This window comes from Martes martes, assembly GCF_963455335.1.
Source record: "Martes martes genome assembly, chromosome: 7".
NCBI lineage: Eukaryota > Metazoa > Chordata > Mammalia > Carnivora > Mustelidae > Martes > Martes martes.
In genome coordinates, this window is record NC_137894.1 from 135899450 (window position 1) to 135918905 (window position 19456).

The 19456-nt window shown below is 54.0% G+C and overlaps 1 protein-coding gene across 2 annotated transcripts in view; it reads right to left on the minus strand.

The window, feature by feature from the left end:
• Window positions 1–19456, minus strand: part of SYNE3 (spectrin repeat containing nuclear envelope family member 3) — an 88487-nt gene that overhangs the window by 31775 nt on the left and 37256 nt on the right. For both annotated transcript variants that reach the window (XM_080808047.1, XM_080808048.1), the window contains exons 3-6: window positions 13576–13748; window positions 12450–12759; window positions 4546–4707; window positions 2387–2734 (exon numbers count right to left, since the gene is read on the minus strand). In XM_080808047.1, coding sequence (XP_080664173.1) covers window positions 2387–2734; window positions 4546–4707; window positions 12450–12759; window positions 13576–13748 — 993 coding nt within the window. The remainder of the gene's footprint in view (window positions 1–2386; window positions 2735–4545; window positions 4708–12449; window positions 12760–13575; window positions 13749–19456) is intronic.

A 19456-nucleotide genomic window follows, 5' to 3' on the forward strand; every position in this document is an offset into this window, starting at 1 on the left:
CTCGTGATCTCTGTCTGTCCAATAAATAAATAAAATCTTTAAAAAAAAAAAAAAAGAACTGTGGGCTGCCTCGGGAGAAAGGCCCGTCCAGACCCTACGACGGTCAAGAGTCAATGTGGGGCCAAGCAGGTCACAGAAATGCCAAGTGACCAGGGACGGAGCAGCAAGGAGGCACAGAGGAAGGCTGCCTGCCCACATGCTGGTCTGGCTCAGCCATGCTCCTCATTAGACAGAGCTGCCCTCCTTGTGAATTAAGGGGGCGGGGGGGGGCGTGCCCTTTCTGCACCCATGAGGTGGGCATCTTTAGTGGCTGGATTGTTGGGATGCCCACGAGGGGGGCCGTGTGGTCAAGGCTGGGTTAGACACAAAACCGCTCTGACTTCAACTTGAGCCACTAAAAGTCTCCCTGAAGTGTGGATGAATGGTCCCACCCGGTCCTCCTGGGGAAGCCGCAGACCGCTCCCGGCCCCTGTTCTCCGTGGGGACGGGTCTTGGGACGGCCAGCAGAGAGACCAGGAGGTCCCAGGCCATCTGAGCTCCCAGTGTCTGTCCTTCCTGGTCCTTGCCTCTCACTATGCTAATTTCCTAAAACTGGGAGTTGAGGGTTAGAAGCGTGCGCTCTGGAGTCCGACTGTCTAGGTTCAAGCTCAAATCCCTGCCTCCACCTGTAGAGTGCATAACCACAGGCCAGACTTCAACTCCTGAATGCCTCAGTTTCCCCATCTATAAAAGGGGATCATGGCAGTGCCCCCCGCAGAGGTCTGTCCGGCACTCAGCAGGCCGGGTAAGCAATGACTACATTGCATCGGTGTGAAGATGAGCACGTCACCCTTTCACCCGGGGCCTGACACCCTGTGCTTCTCTGAAGTTTGCCTGTTTCTCAAGAGAGGGAACAGTCCACATTTCCTTCTTCATGCAAGGTGCGGCAAGTGTCCTCTACCTTTCGCGTGCTCATGGCAGGCCCCCCCCCACACCCACCCAACTCCGTTGGCTGGTTTGGAGCAGGTCAGGTGTGTGTGCCTGCTCCTTCCTGCAGAACACAGATAAGTGCAAACAGCAGCTGTGTGAGTGCTCACTCAAGAACAGAAGTCTTGAGTCATAAATTCCAAACTTCCTTTTTTCATTGATTTCGGTGAGTCACGACTTGACTGTAATTGAGAAGACATTGGAACCAGGTGGGGCAGAGAGTTCGTAGGGAGGTGGTCAGGCTCCTGCCTCGGGATAGGCTTCCTGACACGCAGCCGGGCGCAGGCAAGGAGCTGTCATGATGGGACAGTGGCAGGCCTTCTAGGGCTTTCCTCCCGAGCTGGTCCTCCTTGAGCACTGGCTTTGGCAGGTTAATGCTAAGCACTTTTTAAGTTTTCATCTGGTCATTTCTGTTCTGCATACAACTGAGGGTTAAAGCACTTCTCCCAAGACCACGCGGTTAGCAAGGAGAGAAGGCAGGACCTGTTCCCCAGCGGTCTGACCCGAAAGCCCACGCCCTTGACCCCTGCACTCGCCACGTCCACCTGTACCAGGCGGACGGTCCTCAAGAGGAAGCCGTTCCCTCCGGACAGAGCTGGTCGCCGCAGTGGAAGCTGGTCTGCTACGAGGCTTGGTGAGCCCTGAGGCCTATGTGCCTTGTTTCTACCCACACAAAAATGTGTCTGAATATGGGCGAGAGGAAGAGAAAGAAACAGAGCGACAGTGCAGACTGGAGGTGGGATGTGGGCAGCTTTTCTGTTAGACATTTCCTGCCATGGCACTAGTGTGGAGCTGACCCTGTGAGTGAGTAAGTGAAGACAGGCGTGGGGAGGATGGGAATCCTTCTTTAAAATCTCTCTGGGCAGAAGTCAGACCCGCTGAGTGTGCACATGGGTGGGGGAGGAAGGCGGATGCACTCTGACTGCATACTCTTGTCTGGGTGAAAGCCAGCCCACCCTCCCAGGACGGGCACTGTCTGAGGGGTCTCCCCAGAACCCCAGCATCTCTACACTGAAGCACGTTCCCTCTGACCTAACTCTCCCTGCTCTGGGTTCAGGAAGTCCATCCCACATCCCACCACTGGGCAAGGGAATGGCAAACTCAAAGCCAATCCACCTCTGGTCTTATTTACCCTCTGGGTCATCGTGTGATCCTGGGGAGGTCAGGGCTGGAGAGGTGAAATCTCTCTGGGCCTCAGTTTCCTCATCTGGAAAATGGGTACAAACACCCAACTTGTGTATTAGCACACAGGGAACCCAGGTTCCTGGAGATCCAGGGAAATCAGAGTGAGTGTGTTTAAGGCTTAGCTTGATTCTGCCCTGCCCTCGGCAAGGGAGCTCCGGGTGGTGATGCCCCAAGGCAATGCCCTGAGGCACACACGGCCCCCGGATGGTCCATATCTTAGCCAAATTCTGCTTACCGAGTAGCGTCTCCAGCGGGCCACCAGGTCATCCTCGGTTCCCGCCTTCGCTGTTGGCTCTAGGCCCTCCTCGGCCAGCCTCTGGAGGTCCTTCTGGAACTCTCCCAGCTCGGCCTCCAGCCGCCACCGCTGCTGCTCACAGGCTCCCATGGACCTGAGCAGGCCCTGCAGCCGGCCCTCCTCCTCCCCACAGAGGACACGCAGCTTCTCCAGAACTCTGCGCATGTCCTCCAGTTCCTCGGTGATCCTGTCTGCACCCAGAGGGGACGTGTTCTGGATGACGCCCACGGCCTGCTCCTCCAGCCGCCTCAAGGACGTCTCACCCCTTGGAAAGTCATCGGCGATGTCCTACGGAGGGCAGGGGGCAGGCGGAGAAACACGTGAGGGGGGAGAGAGAGAATCTGCTGCATTTTCCAGAGCCCCTGGGAATGTCACGTTAAACGCCCATCCCTAGACTCCAAGGTTAGGGTCCAGAGCGCCTTTCCAAGGAGTGCGCTGTCTGCCTTAATGGGGTTGACTCCCAGTGCGATGATAAGGTTCCCTTCCCTTGTTTTTTATACCCATTTGATTAAGTCCAGGAGAAAATCTCTGTTTCTGTCTTTAACCCTCTCTGGTGTTTGTTGATTTTCGTTTTTAACGAGGACAGAGGCAGCCTCAGAAGTAGGGGGGCAAACAGAGCCTAGTGACCTGTTTGGTTTCATTATATTCATTTGCGTGGTTATCTACTAATTATGAGCGAGTCCTGGCCTTCCATTCACGACAATGACCTCCATTTTCCCTTCAAATACAATGTTCATTCACTTTTAATGAAAAACAAATTTATAGAAACACCTTTCAATCTCTTTTGTTTGAAAGCGCCTTCCAAATATGTTACTTTTTTATCGAAGTGTCATTGCATGCGGTCAAGTATACAGATATTAAGCATGACTGTTCAGATGGTTTTGAGAAACACTCATGACCGTGTGGTCCACACTGTTCCCAAAATTTCTAATATCCCCAGAGCTTCTAGAACTTCACATATCTGAAGTCACAGACTATATCGGCTTTGGAAACTGGCTTCTTTTAGTAAAATACCCTCCAGATTCTTCCATGTTGTATATGGGAGTACCTCTTTTTTTAAATTGTGAGTTATATATATATAGATATATATATATATATATCTATATATATATAACTCACAATTTATATATATATATAACTCACAATTATATATATATACACACACACATATATATATAACTCACAATTATATATATATACACACACATATATATAAATATATGTGTATACACATACATATATATACATATATGTGTGTGTATATATACACATATATACATATATATGTGTGTGTGTATATATATATATATATTCTGTTCCACAACATCTAATACTCTGCTGACTAAAATCTGAGTTGCTTTCAGTTTGGGACTTTTACAAATAAGGTCTGGCAAATATTCTCATACTAGTCATGTAAGATTTTTGGGGGGTCATTGTTCATTGTTTTATTTTTTAAAGAGTCACCTTAAGTACAAATATGAAATAAATGGTACAGGTGCTGGATATCTGTGGCAAAACTTATAATGCGATCCTTGAATTTCTGACGGTGACCCAACACTCCATTTACAGAGGACGTCAGAAGCTCATTCAAGGTCATGGCCATTCAGGAAGGCCAGAACAGACCAAGTCTCTCACCACCACAGGCCTGATGCCGATGCCAGGGTTCCTTACCATGGCATTCTGACACCTGTGGGGGGTCACTCCCTTGTGGGGGCTGCAGTGTGTATCACAAGGTGTATCACAGCATCTCTGGCCTCCACCCTCCAGACCAGTAGCATCTCTACCCCCAGCCCTAAGCACCGTCTCCAGACATCGCTGGGATGTCCCCTATTTGAGACCCACTGGTCCAGAGACCACGCTGCCCTGGCATGGGATTTCCAAATGCCCTGCTGACTCAGAGATTTCCAGAAAGCAGCTGAGCTCCCAAACATATTCCACTAGCTTCCATGCTCCTCCGCATGTGGGGGTCTGCATGCCCTGGGTTTTGTATCTCCTGTGGCCCCTAGGGCGTCCTATTAAAGACACGACAATCCAGACAGAACCCCCGTACTGGAGCATTTCCTCCGTGGCCCCTCCGATGGAGACACAGCCCAATTTACCTGCAGCATGGAGAGCCGGTGCTGGGTGGACAGTTTGCAGCTGCGTCCCACACAGCTGCTCACCTTATCCATCACCGCCTTCAGCCACAGCTGGAACTCGTCCACATCTGCCTGGAAACGCTCATGCTCCCGGGTCATCTGCTCCAGCAGATCCACTCTGTCCTGCGGGAAGGGAGGAGAGTCACCCCCTACGAAGGTCCCCTGGGCAGGCTGCCCGTGGCCTTCAAGGCCTGCCTGCCTGCGTGCTTCTGTGTGTGTGTGTGTGTGTTTAGGGGGTGTGAGATGCAGCCAACCTTCTGTCTTTCTGCTGAAGGCAAAGAGGTCCCAGATGCTTTCCTCTACCTTATTAGCAACCAAGAGACTCTTGGTCAAAGCACGTCCTCACTGGGCCTGTCAACTCTACAGCTGGCTTTTTTGTCTTGCCATGTCCTGGGGGTGGCCCTCAAGACAGGCACGCTGTAACAACAACTCTTACTACACAAAACCATCACCGGAGCACTCACTGAGGCGCTGGGACCGCTCGAGGAACTTTCATGGGCATTATCATCTCCGTGAACTCTCCTGACCACCCCATCAGCTAACACTATTATTACTACTATCTTGGTTGGACAGATGGGGAAACTGAGGCACAGAGAGGTGCCTCAGAAAGTGCTTGCCCAAGGTCACCTGGGTAGGAAAGCGCCAAGGTTCAAACCCAGAAGGCAAGACGGGGCCAGCGGTGTCTGCAGGCATGCTAATAAACAAAGGTTCCCCCCAGTTCCTCCCGGGTACAGTGATACTACCAGCATGGGCTGCGGTTACCTCACTTTGCAGACAATCCCACTCTTGTTCTAATCACACGGGGACAAATGGTGTCCTGAGGGCAGCTGTCATCTGGGAAATAGCAGTGTCCCTGCTGTAAGACCTGTGTGCCCAGGGACTCTGTTTCTCAAACACACACCTGATCACAGCCCCATTTCTCTAAAGCCCTCCATGGCTCCCCATTGCCCATCGGCCCAGATTTCATGGCCATAGCCTAAGGGTCAAGGGCAGGACCCCACGATGTGGCTGTAGCCATGAGGTCAACACCCTGCGCTCAGGAGCCCCCTGCCCATGACCTAAACCCTGGCTTGCCTCGTGCCTCAGTCTCCCTATCTATACATGTGGTTAGTAACCATCCCCGCCTCACTGGGGTGCAGTGGGATTAAATGAGTCAGAGCTCATAGAACCCCAGAACCACACTGGGTGGCTAGTCAGCCCCTAATACCCGTGAGCCTTTGACTCCTGTCACTTGCTGTCCCCTGTGCTCTTGTCACACCCAGCGGAGCAGGAGTGGGCAAGAGAGCAGCTCCCTCTGGATACGCTGACCTCCAGGCCCCACCTCCTCTCTGCCTTGGCCGGCCGCCCCCAGGCTGAATGAGCGGCCTTTCCTCTGTCCTGTGCTTCCCTCCTGGCCTTGTCCACGCCTTGTCACCTTCTCGGCGAGCCAAGGGCTCCCTACACACCAGGCTGCCCCTGGCTGACTTCCTCTCCAGGCCCCGGGGCAGGGTGGCTCCGAGAATGAACACTTCCCTAATGGCAGGCAGAAATCAACGTAGAGTGTGGCCAGCAGAGGGACGTTTTCAGGGAGAGCCAAGAAGAGCGAAAGAGGGGACTTCCTTCTCAAGAGCACCCGCTAAGTGCCTGGCCCGGGACTTCGGGATCTTATCTTCCCAGCGGAGCCCAGCCCGCCCATTATGCAGATGTCCAGGCTGATGCTGGGAGGTCACGTAACTCTAGAAGGGCCTTCTAGACAAGATTTAAATGGCCAGTGCCTGACTCCAAAATCCCGGCTCCGGTCCGGAGGCAGGCAGACTAGACACTGGGTGTTTTCTGGCTTGTCCGCCCCTTGGCATCTGGAATGGCAGTTATGTAAGCGCTAGGCTGTGGCTCACAAGCTACCAGAGACACATCCGTCCAGCAAGCTTGTATTCCAATAAAACTCAAATGTGGACGCTGGGATATGAATTTTGTATCATTTTCACATGTCCTGAAAGATTCTGCTTTTTGTCTTCCTCCCTTTAAGCGGGTAAAAGCCATTTTCAACTCGCAGGCTGTACAAAATCAGGAGATGGGGCGGACTGGGCCCACAGGCCCTCGTTTGCTGGCCTCAGCTCTTCCTCGGCCAGGGAGCAGGCAGTGTCCAGGAGGGCACTGACCCTCTCTGAAACGATGTCAGAAGTTCCCAAATGGCAAGTGTGGACAGACCCGTGGATTCAGAAAACTTCCCCGCCCTTTGAGAAAGTCCTCACAAACCTGGGAGTAGGAAGAGTAATTCATTTAGACCTTTGCAACAACCAGGACAGGGAGGAGGAGCTATCCCCATTTTGGAGATGGGGAAACCAAGGCACGGGACCAAGTCCCTCAGTGAAGAGCCGGGAGCCTTCTAGTAACGGACCGAGGCTCAGTGCATCACCGGCAGTGCCCAACGGGTGCTTGAATTCCAAACGTGGACCAAGAGACTGTGACCCGCTCCACACCTCCCCTGCTGGCTCCCCCTTCTCGCGGGATCGTGTGCATCCATCAAAACCCTCCAAGAGCTACCCCGTCTGCAGGAAAGCCTCATTTCTGAAACTGGGTCAGGAATAACAAACAGAATAAATGCGGGTTGACGCTGATGGTGACAAGTGCCCCCCCCCTTCCCCCGAACGTGCTGGCCCGAGGCCCTGCGGGTGAGTAGTGAGGTGCTGGCCAACGCTCTGGGAAGGCAGAGTCAATAAAAGTCTCCGTGATACTGAGCAGGCGCCCAGAGCCCAGCGCGGCCGAGAAGGGCAGGCGTCCAGACCTGTTCTGTGCCAGGCAGAACGGTCACAGGGCACAATTCAGCCACGGCCGGGCCGGCCCCATTGCTGGATGACAGGGGTGACAAATGGGGGCCTCCGTAGCCTTCCCGCATCAGACCAAACAATTAAACCATCTGTGCTGGGCGGAGCTGTCAGGAATGTCAAAACCCAACCAATTAACAAGGGCAGCGTGGACTGATGTCTGTAGGTCTGTGCCAACGGCTCTGATTCACCGCCCAGATGCCAGACGGACACGCCCCCTTCGAGAGCCGCCTGGGGAAGCGGGGGGGGGGGGGGGGGGGGGAGGACGCTCCTGGGTGTCTGGCCCTTTCACAAAACATAATGGGTGGTTAAAAAAAACACCTCGTAGTAAACTAGCAGGACCCCGCTGGCAACCAGCCTGCTCTCTTCTTGACTCCCGAGGGCTGGGGTTGGCAGTGCACCACAGCTCACCTCAGGGCTTGGCCGGTGACTCGAGTCCCAGGGTCTCCCTCCAGGGGTGGTCGCAAAGGCCACAGCCCAGAGTGGCCCCCACAGTGCCTCTGTCCTCCTGTCCTCCTCAAGACCGGCGGCTTTGCTAATGAACGCATAAGTCAAACATGGACTTTCAGAGGGTGAAAGCAACGGGCAGCTGACTGGCTCGAGAAAAGTTGAAATGGACCCTTCACTGGGGAAAGGCAGGTGTTAACACGAAGACTGTCTGCTACAGATGGAGCTGTGACCCCCCGATTCACGGGTTGCGGCCGAATCCCGGAACATGTTGGTATTTGGAGGTGGGGCCGTTGAGATCGGGATCACTTGAGGCCACGAGGAAGGGGTCTCCAGGATGGGATTGGTGCCCTTAGAAGAGGGGACAGCAGAGAGCTTACTGTCCCCCTCTCTGCCGTGAGAGCAAGAAGGCAGCCATCTACAGGCCGAGGAAAGGCCCCTCACCAGGAGCCGAACCTGCCAGTGCCTCGATCGTGGACTTCACAGCCTACAAAACTGTGAGAAATACATTTGCACCATGGTGTTCTGTGACGGCAGCCCGAGCGGACGAAGACGATGCCGCAGAGGCCCCCCCTGAGCACAGGCCTGGATCCCTGGGCATTCGGAAACGGCCTCATCCCGTCCCTGGGTTGGGAGCGTTTCAGCGGCCCGCCTCGGGACGGCTTTCTTATCTGCCTTGGGAGAGTCTTTCATGCTGGAGAAGCCTTTTTCCAACATCCACGGCAGGTGCACAGGAGGCATCTGGACCATGAAGGAGCCTCAGGGGCCCCAGGACATGGAGTGTTGCCCACCTTGCTTAGCACAGAGTTCTGGAATGTTCCTGTGGTCTAGGGCTGCAAGGCTGGGGTGTGTCCCGGGGGTTGGTGTCCGTGTGGGGGGGAGGGGCTCTGTCTCATTTCACTAATGAGGACCTTGGGCTTGGAAGTTAAACCTCTAAGGACAGCACCAAAGTTCGATTTTCTCACTTAATTCTGAGTCTTGGGGCGCCTGGATGGCTCAGTCAGTAAGCATTTGCCTTCAGCTCAGGTCATGATCCCGGGGTCCTGGGATCAAGTCGCACATCGGGCTCTCTGCTCGGTGGGGAGCCTGCTTCTCCCTCTCCCACTCCCCCTGCTTGTGTTCTCTCTCTCGTTGTGTCTCTCTATGGCAAATAAATAAATAAAATCTTAAAAAAAAATTCTCAGTGTTCGGAAGGTCAGGCCCCCTCTGGAATCTGGAGGAAGCTACGGCTCCTGCCGCAGCCAAATGCACTCATGCAAGTCTGCAGAGAACTTCGGACGGCTCGAGGAGCCCGCCCTGGCCCTCCCCAGCCAGCACCTCTGGCCCGCTGCGGCCCGCTCTGGGGGAGACAGGCAGCTGCTCCCAACCATGACCACGGGCGGACAGGGCTCCCCGTGAGTGGGAACAGAGCTCCCAAGGCTCTGGTGGCCGGAAGCGAAAACCCAGCGTCTTCGAGCTTCAGCCAGCAGCTGGAAGCCAACCTGAATTCACTTCTCCACGCAGGACCAGGTCACCCTGCAAACAAGGGAGCCCCCACGCTTCTGCCCGACAGACCTTGCTAGCTGCTCTCTGCCTCCCAGACACCGCGGGAAGCACGGTGCTCCCTCCTCAGGGGCTCCAAACCTCCCACTCACTGCTGCCTGCCACTTTCCCCGCGTGACCCGCAGTGGCACCGGCTCCTCCCTGAAGGGTGCAGGGCCAGGACCCGAGGCACTGCCGGGGTAGAGCCTAGCTCGAGTGTCGCCTAGAACCTTCTGGGTCTTTCTAGAGGGACAGTGGGGACTGCCATTTGGGTGTTTTTTTAAGTCTGCACAGTGGGCCCAGGCAAACCTGCTCTATCTACCACAGAGAAGGCTGGCAGGACCCGGTGAGGCCAAAGGCGTGACGAGACTTAGAAAAGACAGACATCGCCAAGAAGAATCGTGCTTTCTACGATCTTTCAGATCGGGTGAGGGGGAGGGCCTCCGGAGTGACCCTGAGGATCTCTGAGGTGATCATTTCCACGCGTGGACTGGTGCTCACCCGGGGCCCCTCGCCCACCCCCTCCACACACGTGCACACGTGTGTACACACACACAAACACACACCCCCACGCCTAACGACGTTCCATTTCCTGTCCTCTGCATGCTGCGGAGGCTGCCTGCTGATTGACAGCAGCACCTGTTTCCTGTAGAGTCACAACAGGGAGGTCACCGGAGCTGGTGCCTTCTCTGCAGGGGCCCTAGGGGCAGACCTGGAGAACCACTGCCCTTGCTGCTCGGGACTCAGGGAGGGCCAACTGGCCTCACATATGAGAGCCAGGCTCCCTGTCCGCCTGGCCCGCCGGGGCACAGCTGCCCCACCACCTCCTGTCCCTCCCCCCCCCACCCTGGGCCTTGGGAATTGTGTGCCTCCAGGCTGAATGTGTGCCTCCAGGCTGAAGGGCGGGGCTCTCATTCACTCCATCAACAGCTCCTGGCACCTGCTGTGTCCCAGGCTCCATCGTGGTCCCTATTTACTCTCACTGCTATTGCGAGCAGAGCAGAGGTGTCCTTCCTGCTGGGAGGCCGCCTGCCAGTTTGCAAAGGGCTCCCCTGTAACTCATTCAGTCCTCAGCCCGGCTGCTTGTAGGGTGAGGTGCCCCGAGCCACGCAGCTGGGAATCAGCAGAGGCTGGCGGGAACCCAGGTCCCTTCCCAAGCATTCGGGGACGGGAGTCCTGTTCTTGCTAGGGTTTTCTGGGATCCCTGTCCATTATAGTACTGCTGTCCTTAAACTGTGATCAGAAAGGACCCAGCAATACGGCAGGCTAGAAAGCCTGAATACCTCCCCAGGACTGACAGCCAAAAACGCCACATATAATTTAATGAAGTGTTGTTTAAACGCAGGCCCGTGCGTGCACACACCAAGGGAAGCGACATCATGTGGACCCCAAGCAAAGATTGTAGATGGCTGAACTCACGGGTGTGCTTGAGGTTAGTCAAAGGCTGGAAGAGGAAGTAGGACTTTGGGCCCAGAGGAGGCAGAGGCAAGTGCCAAATGTCAGAACCTTTAAGGGTGAACCAGAAAAATATCCCCATACACAAAATACAAGAAAGAAGTCTGGGTTTCCTCTTGGGCTCTGGGATAAAAATAAAACCAAACAAATAGAAAAAACAACAACAACAACAATCACCTTTCAGAGTATGGAGCCAGGAGCCTCTCGCATAATTCTGGCTTGGGGTTCAAGTTTAGAAACAGGAACTCCCCAGCGAACACACTGACCCGAACAGAGGAATCACGCCGGTGAATTCCCGGGGGGAGCCTGGCTGAGGCAAACATAGGCCACTTAGGGGTCAGGCCCCAGCCACGGGGTTTCTGCAGACACAGTCCCGCTTGGGGCGAGCTCACAGCTCAAAACTACGAAGTCGCCAAGGAAATGATCTGCCCTCTCAGGAGACCCAACGGACAGCAGCGTCGGGCTCTGGAGCCTCAGCTACCTGAGCAGTGTGACGGCGACTGCCAACTGCATATACCGAGCACACTTACGGATAGAGCCCGTATCCGGAAGGAGGGCAACATTCACACAATGACAGAAAGAACAGTGGGGATCATAAAACAAAATGACAATTTCTTTTAAAACTACTAATAATTGAAATTGGCGATTCAATGGACTGGTTAAAAATCAAGGGATCTATGGGCCCGTTGGACCCTGCTCCGCGGGGAGTCTGCTTGACATTCTCTCTCTCCCTCTGCCCCTCCCCCTGCTTGCCTGCTCTCAATCAATCAATCAATCAATCAAATCTGTACTAAAAAAAGGGCAAGGATATAACGAGGTGTGGGGATGGGGACAAAGAATGGGCAGAAGGATTGAGGGGGAAGGTCAGGAGAGCAGAGGAGGAAGGGCTGGGGGGTGGCAGAAGGGAGGGAGGGCTGGGGGGGAGGAGAGAAGGCGGGCAGAGGGCAGCATCACCGTCTGTCAGTCCGTGCACACGGCCTAAGCACCACATGTGTGCACGGTCCTGGCGGCCCCGGGTGTCCGGTCGGTACAGGAGAGGCTGATGGGAGGGTAGAGGTGGAGAGGTGGGCGGTGACCCGATGGAAGGCAGGTGTGTGGTCGTGAGAGGGTAGGTGGGTGAGTGCGTGGACGGTGGGTGACAGGTAGACAGGGAGTGAGCAGGTGGCGGACAGTGGAGAGCCCCCCGAGTGAGCGGGCGGTGGGTTGATGCGTCGATGGGGGAGTGCGCGGATGGAGAGGTGGGGGATTAAGGAACAGGAGCTTGGTTAGGCTGGTGGGAGACGCCTGGATGAGCGAGTCAACAGACGGCCAGGAGAGCGAGTACACAGAGAGATGGCTGGGGGGCGGGGTAAGTGGCAGGGGTGTGGGTGGCAGGAGAGCCAACAGCAGATCAGGTAGTTTAGTGGGGAGACAGACAGGGAGTGGGTAGAAGCGGGGGTGGGTCGCTGCACGGCGGGCGCTGGTGGGTGAGTGGGTGTGAGGGGGCGGCACCACAGACAGTGAGTACATGGGGGACGTGGGCGGGGGGTGGGCAGGGGGTGGACGCATGTCCAGGGAGCGAGTGCTTAGCTGTGTGGGTAAACGGCAGCGGATAAGGGGACGCAGGGGCGAAGCTGGAGCCCGCCACACCTCACGCACCTGGGCTTTGGCCTTCACCGCACCGTACTCGGCCTTCATCCTCTTCTGGGCATCTTCGTCCACGCTGGGGTCCCCGATCCTGCTGAACAGGGAGCCCGCCTCCTCCAGCAGCCGGTCCAGGAGCACGGCCTGGTTGCCCACGTTGTGCAGCAGCACCTGGGCATGGCTCAGCTGCCACTGCTTCTCCTTCAGGCCCACCTGCAGCTCCGCGGGGGCCTCCAGCGCCACCGTCATCTTCTGGAACCAGCGGTAGAACTCATCGCGAGCCAGCAGGTACTCGCTCCAGTGGAGCCACACCCACTCGATGCGGCTGCGGACAGACCGGCGTGAGGCTGTGAACTGCCCGTATCCAATACCGTCCAGAGAGCGGGAGTATCTGGGGGCTTGTCCCTGGCTCCGGGGGGGCGGGCGCAGGGCACTGGGGGCCTGCATGTGGGTTCAGAGGGGCCACGAACTGGCTGCATCTCCCTGACTCCTCACCTGCCTCAGTTTCCCCATTTGTAACATGGAGATGGTCTCATCTATCCAGTCGACATCGAACTACTTTGGAATTCCAAGTGAAGGGGCTTGTAAAGCCGACAGCACCGGGCCAAGTCGCCCCAGCCACTCCCCAGTCTGGTTTCATAAAGGTGGAGGGGACGCTGTTAGCTCCCACATACCGAGGGCCCACCGTGCCTTGCCCTTGACATTTGTTCCAGGGGAGGAGTCTGGCGCTCAGAGAGGTCAAGTAACTTTCCCAAGACCACACAGCAAGTCACCCGCAGAACAAGGGGCAATCTCAGGTCTGTCTAACCCTCCAACCCTCATTGGCTCCCAGGTCTAGGCGGACAATCTAGGCTAAACTGCTATCAAGTTAATTTTCACTCTGCCATTCTGCTGGAGGACGAACACACGGCAAGTCTGTTAAGAACTAATTGTTGGCAAAATACAACTGGCTCCCACTGCCTATTATCATCCTTAAGCTTGATTATAATTAGAACGAGGCAGGCAGCACTGGCCAAAATCCCTAGGGAATGCTCTGTTCCCAGCAATCCCATGACTGGAGAAATGTCCCCTGGGCAGAGGACCCCAGGACAGGGCAGTGGTGGACAAGGAGGGTCCCCAGCAGTGTCCCCAGGCACACTACCTGTGACAGTGAATCATGTAGGTGACCGTCTCCTCCCACTGGGCTTTGATGTCCTTCAGCTGGGCCAGGATCGGGGGCTTCTGGTCCTCATGGCAGCACGCCAGGAGGGTCTCAGCCGCCCGCAGCACAAGATCCACCTTCACACGCCCCTCCGGCTCCAACTGGCACAGTTTCTGTCATGGACACAAAAGCCAGTTTCCAGGGGTGAGACAAAGAAAGTACAAGTGGACAGAACCTCGGCAAGACACTGGCATGATGGCAAGAACCAGGCCTTGGAGGTCAGCGGGGCTGGGTTCTCACCATAGCCCCTGCCTCCTTCTCCCATGACCGTGGGCAGCCAGCTAGCGGCCCTGAGGTCGGAAGCAGGGAGCCACGGAGCTGACCGTGCCCCGGAGCTGTTGGATGGTGTAACTTCCTTCCCTTTCCCACTTGGCCATTTCCAGCTGTGTGAGCTCAGACACGCTGCATTAGCACCTGGGAAACCAGGACTTGGTTTTCTCATTTGTAAAATGGGGTCATTCATAGCAGCTCCCAGATTTTTCTTTCATTGTTGTTTTTCAGTATAAAATGAGAAAATGCAAGGTCCATGTCACGGTGTGTGGGGCCGTGAGAATGTGACTCTCAGGTCTACCGGCAGGGGTGGGCTTGACCCAGGGCCTCCCAGCTTCTCCCTCCAGGGACCAAGCAGGAACATCTTGGCAAGCCCCTCCGATGGGTGACTGGTCCGGGAGGCCCTGCGGCCTGGCCGGGCTCCCTTAGAACCACACCGCAGTCCCAGATGCTCCCTGATCCCCTGGACTGGGGGGTCAGACCTCCATCAGACTGACCTTGCCCCTCCCAGCCCGATGGGGCTCCCAACTCATTTTCTCTCATAAATGTTTCCCTATCAAACATACTGAGATTTAAAAAAAAATTTTTTAATTTAAATTCAATTTAATTACCATAGAGTATATTATTATTAGTTTCAGAAGTAGAGTTTAATGATTTGTCAGTTGCATAGAACACCCAGGGCTCACTCCATCGTGTGCCCTCCTTAATGCCCATCACCCAGTTACCCGGCCCCCCACCTCCCTCCCCTCTAGCAACCCTCAGCTTGCTTCCTATGATTAAGAGTCTCCCATGGTTTGTCTCCCTCTCTGGTTTCATCTTATTTTTATCTTTCTTTCCCTTCCCCTATGTTCACCTGTTTTGTTTCTTAAATTCCACATATGAGTGAAATCATGTGGTATTTGTCTTTCTTTGACTTATTTTGCTTAGCCTAATACCCTCTAGTTCCATCCCCAATGTCGCAAATGGCAAGATTTCATTTCTTTTGATGACTGCATAGTATTCCATTGTATATATCCACCACATCATCTTTATCCATTCATCTGTTGATGGACATCTAGGCTCTTTCCATAGTTTGGCTATTGTGGACATTGCTGCTATAAACAGGCACGTGCCCCTTTGGATCACTATGTTTGTATCCTTTGGATAAATACCCAGTAGTGCAATTGCTGGGTCGTAGGGTAGCTCTGTTTTTGACTTTTTGAGGAACCTCCATGCTGTTTTCTAGAGTGGCTGCACCAGTTTACATTCCCACCAAAAGTATAGGAAGGTCCCCCTTTCTCCGCATCCTTGCCAACACCTGTCATTTCCTGACTTGTTAATTTTAGCCATTCTAACTGGTGGAGGTGGTGTCTCACTGTGGTTTTGATTTGTATTTCCCTGATACTGTGATGTTGAACACATGGTTTTTTTCATGTGTCTGTTGGCCGTTTGCATGTCTTCTTTGGAGAATTGTCTGGGCAAGTCTGCTGGCCATTTCTGGACTGGATTTCTTTGTTTCTTTGAATGTTGAGTTTGATAAGTTTTTTTTAGACTTTGGATATTAACCCTTTTTCTGATAAGACATTTGCAAATCTCTTCTGCTATTCTGTAGGTTGCCTTCTAGTCTTGCTGACTGTTTCCTTTGCTGTGCAGAAGCTTTTGATCTTGATGAAGTCCCAATAGTTCAGTTTTGCCCTTGCTTCCGTTGCCTTTCGAGACGTGTCTAGCAAGAAGTTGCTGTGGCTGAGGTCGAAGAGGTTGCTGCCTGTGTTCTCCTCTTGCATTTTGATGGATTCCTGTCTCACATTGAGGTCCTTCATCCATTTTGAGTCTATTTCTGTATGTGCTGTAAGGAAATGGTCCAGTTTCATTCTTCTGCATGGAGCTGTCCAATTTTCCCAACACCATTTGTTGAAGAGACTGTCTTTTTTCCATTGGACATTCTTCCCTGCTTTGTTGAAGATTAGTTGACCATAGAGTTGAGGGTCCATTTCTGGGCTCTCTATTCTGTTCCATTGATCCATGTGTCTGTTTTTGTGCCAGTGCCATACTGTCTTGATGATGACAGCTTTGTAATAGAGCTTGAAGTCCGGAATTGTGATGCTGCCAACTTTGGTTTTCTTTTTCAACATCACTTTGGCTCTCTGGGGTCTTTCTGGTTCCATACAAATTATAGGATTGTGGGTAACACAGACATTTTAACAACATTTGTCCTTCCAGTCCATGAGCATGGAACGTTTTTCTATTTCTTTGTGTCTCCCTCAATTTCTTTCGTGAGTGTTCTATAGTTTTCAGAGTATAGACCCTTTACCTCTTTGGTTAGGTTTATTCCTAGGTATCTTATGGTTTTTGATGTAGTTGTAAATGGGGTCGATTCCCTGGTTTCTGTTTCTTCTGCTTCATCATTAGTATATAGAAATGGAGCTGACTTGTGTGCACCGATTTTATATCCTGCGACTTTGCTGAATTCCTGTAGCAGTTCTAGCAATTTTTTGCTGGAGGCTTTCAGGTGTTCGACATAGAGTATCTACACAGTATCGTGTGATCTGCCAGGAGAGACAGAGTGATTTCTTTGCCAATTTGGGTGACTTTTGTTTCTTTCTGTTGTCTGATGCTGAGGCCAGGACTCCCAGTACTAAACCATTTTGAGCTTTTAATCTCACCTTGGCCTTGGCCTCTTGGAGGACCCAGACAAACACACCATGTGTAGCAATTAGCAGGCCTTTGATTAACAGCAGCTCGTCTCCTTATTGACTGGCATTATTTACTTCTTCGGCCACTAAAGTGTGGTCTCTGTAATAAAGTACAACCGGATTCCAATTCCAAAGCCACTCCCTCCTACCTGCGTGACTTTCATCGCTGTACTTAGACTCTCCAGGCCTGTAAAATGCGAGCCTGACGCCATCCAGAGTCACAGTCACACTCCCTGATGCAGGGAGAGCCCCGGGCATGCCATCACCGGGCCACGCTCCACTGTCAGCCACCAACTGTCCACTGTTAGCGCTGACTATTCCCATATTTGATCCCTGTTTGGTGACAGCACATTTGCTTACTGCTCAAGATTTGTCCCACCTGTCTCCCTGGCGACTGGCCGCCAGCCTTCTCGGCATGAAGTCCCAGGGGGTTGGCTTTCTAGGACCCTTCTCTGTGATAGACACTGGGACCAGGTGGGGGAAGCTGGATGCCACTTCACTGATGGCTGTGTGCCCCCAGGCAGGTCAACGGATCATTCTGGGCCTCCCTTTCATACCCTGAGATAGTGATAACAATCCCCACTTTGTCTACCTCATAGGGTTATGCCGTTAATCTAAACAAATGCAGTTACTTAAAACATTGCTGGGTTGGTATACTTTGTAAAAGGTTGCGATATGATGTAGGGCCTTTTCCAACACGTGTAAATGGGTGGTGGTGTCAGCCCTTGTCACCTTCTAGGAGAATGGTTACCGATGATGGTGATGACGATGACAGGGGCCTGCCCTCCTCCCTGTGTTTTCAAAGAGTGACATTAACCAAGCTCCTTCCTCAGGCTCTCTGTGGTCTGTGAGCATCGGGGCGGGTGGTACAGGCAGAGTGGAGAGCAGGGAGCTACCCCAAGAGGGGAAAAGAGGTTTTGTTTGCTTTGGGGCCTGGCCAAGCAGGGGGATACAGCAGGACCCCAAAGAACCCTACAGAGTTGCTGGGTCCCTCTCAGTAGCAGGCTGTGACAAGGAAGACAAAGACACCCTAGTAGTTAGCGGGGACTAAAGATCTGGGGCCCCTGCGGAATGTCCCGGGCCGAGGGAGAGGACCCATCCTCTGCACGGACCATTTCATTCCACTCAGGAGCAGGGGTCCCGCAGCGAGGCTCGGGATGAATTTCTCGTCATCTCAGAGATCTAATTTGATGAAGGACCCGAGATTTCGGACCCCCAGTGTTGAGGAGTAGACGGAATGCCCACACCCTGAGCTCACAAGAGGGGTGCCCCGGTAATGGCAGTTTCATAGGTGAGGGCGCTGGGAACCCACAGAAACCTGGAGCCTTGTGGAACAGTTCTCTGCAGTGGTGGGAGCGGCCTCCTCACACCTGCCCCCCGAAAGAGGCTCCGTCAGAATCTGGCTCCATAAACCCAGGGGGCCAGTGGCTGGGGGGGTAAGACGCTGAGCTCAGTCTTACCCCCAGAGAGAGCGCGCCAGCCAGGCCTGGAAAGTCCCCAGGAAACAACGGACCCTTTCCCACAGCCTAGTGTCCTGACTGTGTGACCTCCTGTAGGCCTCTGGCCCTTTGCTCTCCGGCCTCCTCTGCTCGGAGAGGTGCAGGCTGGATGGAGGGGACACGGCAGCCCTCTCGAACCCCTGCCCTCTGCAGGGGAAGGAATCTGCGGTTTCCCTGCCAAACAGGGGAGAGCTGGCCAGGCCCAAAGGCAGACAGAATGCCAGCCCCTCCTGGCCCAAAGCAGGAACATCTGTCCCCAAACCAAAATATCAACCAGTGGGGTAGGCGCCGTTGCGGCCTGGGGCCGGGAGGCTGGGCCTAAGCTTTTAAGAAACCGATTCCACCTTCCCTCACTGCTCTCAGGACAACGCTCTCTGGCTGGTGGGAAGCTCTTTTGCAGCCCATCAAAGGCAAGATCCAGGAGTGCTTGGCAGGAGGCGCTGGCCAGCTGGGAAGGGGCACTCGACCTGCAGCCACAGAATGATCCTGCTTAGGGAGCCAGTGAAGGGCACAGTCTGGTGGGGGGGGTGGATGGCGGGAAAACCTCAGGGGAGAGAAGAACAACCAGATCCGGAAAGCTGGAGGAACGGGGAGGAACGGGGTCGGTCTGGGCTTTCACCAACACAGCCAGGATGAGACAGGAACTGTGCTGCGTGCTATGCTTAGTGCTATGCTGGGCACTATGTGCAGTACTGTGCTGGGTACTGACTTGGACACTGTGCTGAGTATTATGCCAGGCACTGTAGTGGGTAATATACTGGGCATTGTGCTGGGCACTGTGCTGGGTAGTATGCTCAGTACTATGCTGGGTACTAAGCTGGGCACTATGGTGGGTACTGTGCTCAGTACTGTGTTGAGTACTATGCTGGGTACTATGTGCAGTACTGTGCTGGGTATTATGCTGGGCATATGCTGGGCACTGTGTTGAGTACTATGCTTGGTATTGAGTTGAGCACTGTGCTGGGTATTATGCTGGGTGCTATGCTGGGTATGATGCTAAGTACTATATTGGGTACTATTCTCAGTACTCTGCTGGGTACTGTGTTGGGTCCTGGGGTCCAGGATGAACCAATACGGCCCAGTGCTTGCAAGGTGTAGTGGAGTCTGTAGCCAAGAGCACAAAGGCCTGTAAATGAGCCACAGACACAACAAGGTAATGACCAGAGTTCCAAGGAGGGACGTGGGGAAACCCGAGGAGGCTTTGTTAGGAGGTGGCACTGGCACCAGCTCTTAGTGACATGCAAGCTTCTGCGACGGGGGCTTGAGCAGAGGTAGAGAAGCACGATGTGTTCAGGCACAGTGTGTCCGGCATTTGAAAGCCAAGTCCTAGGGAATGAAGCCTGTTTCTGACTACAGCCGGGGGCGGGGAGGGTTCTGGAA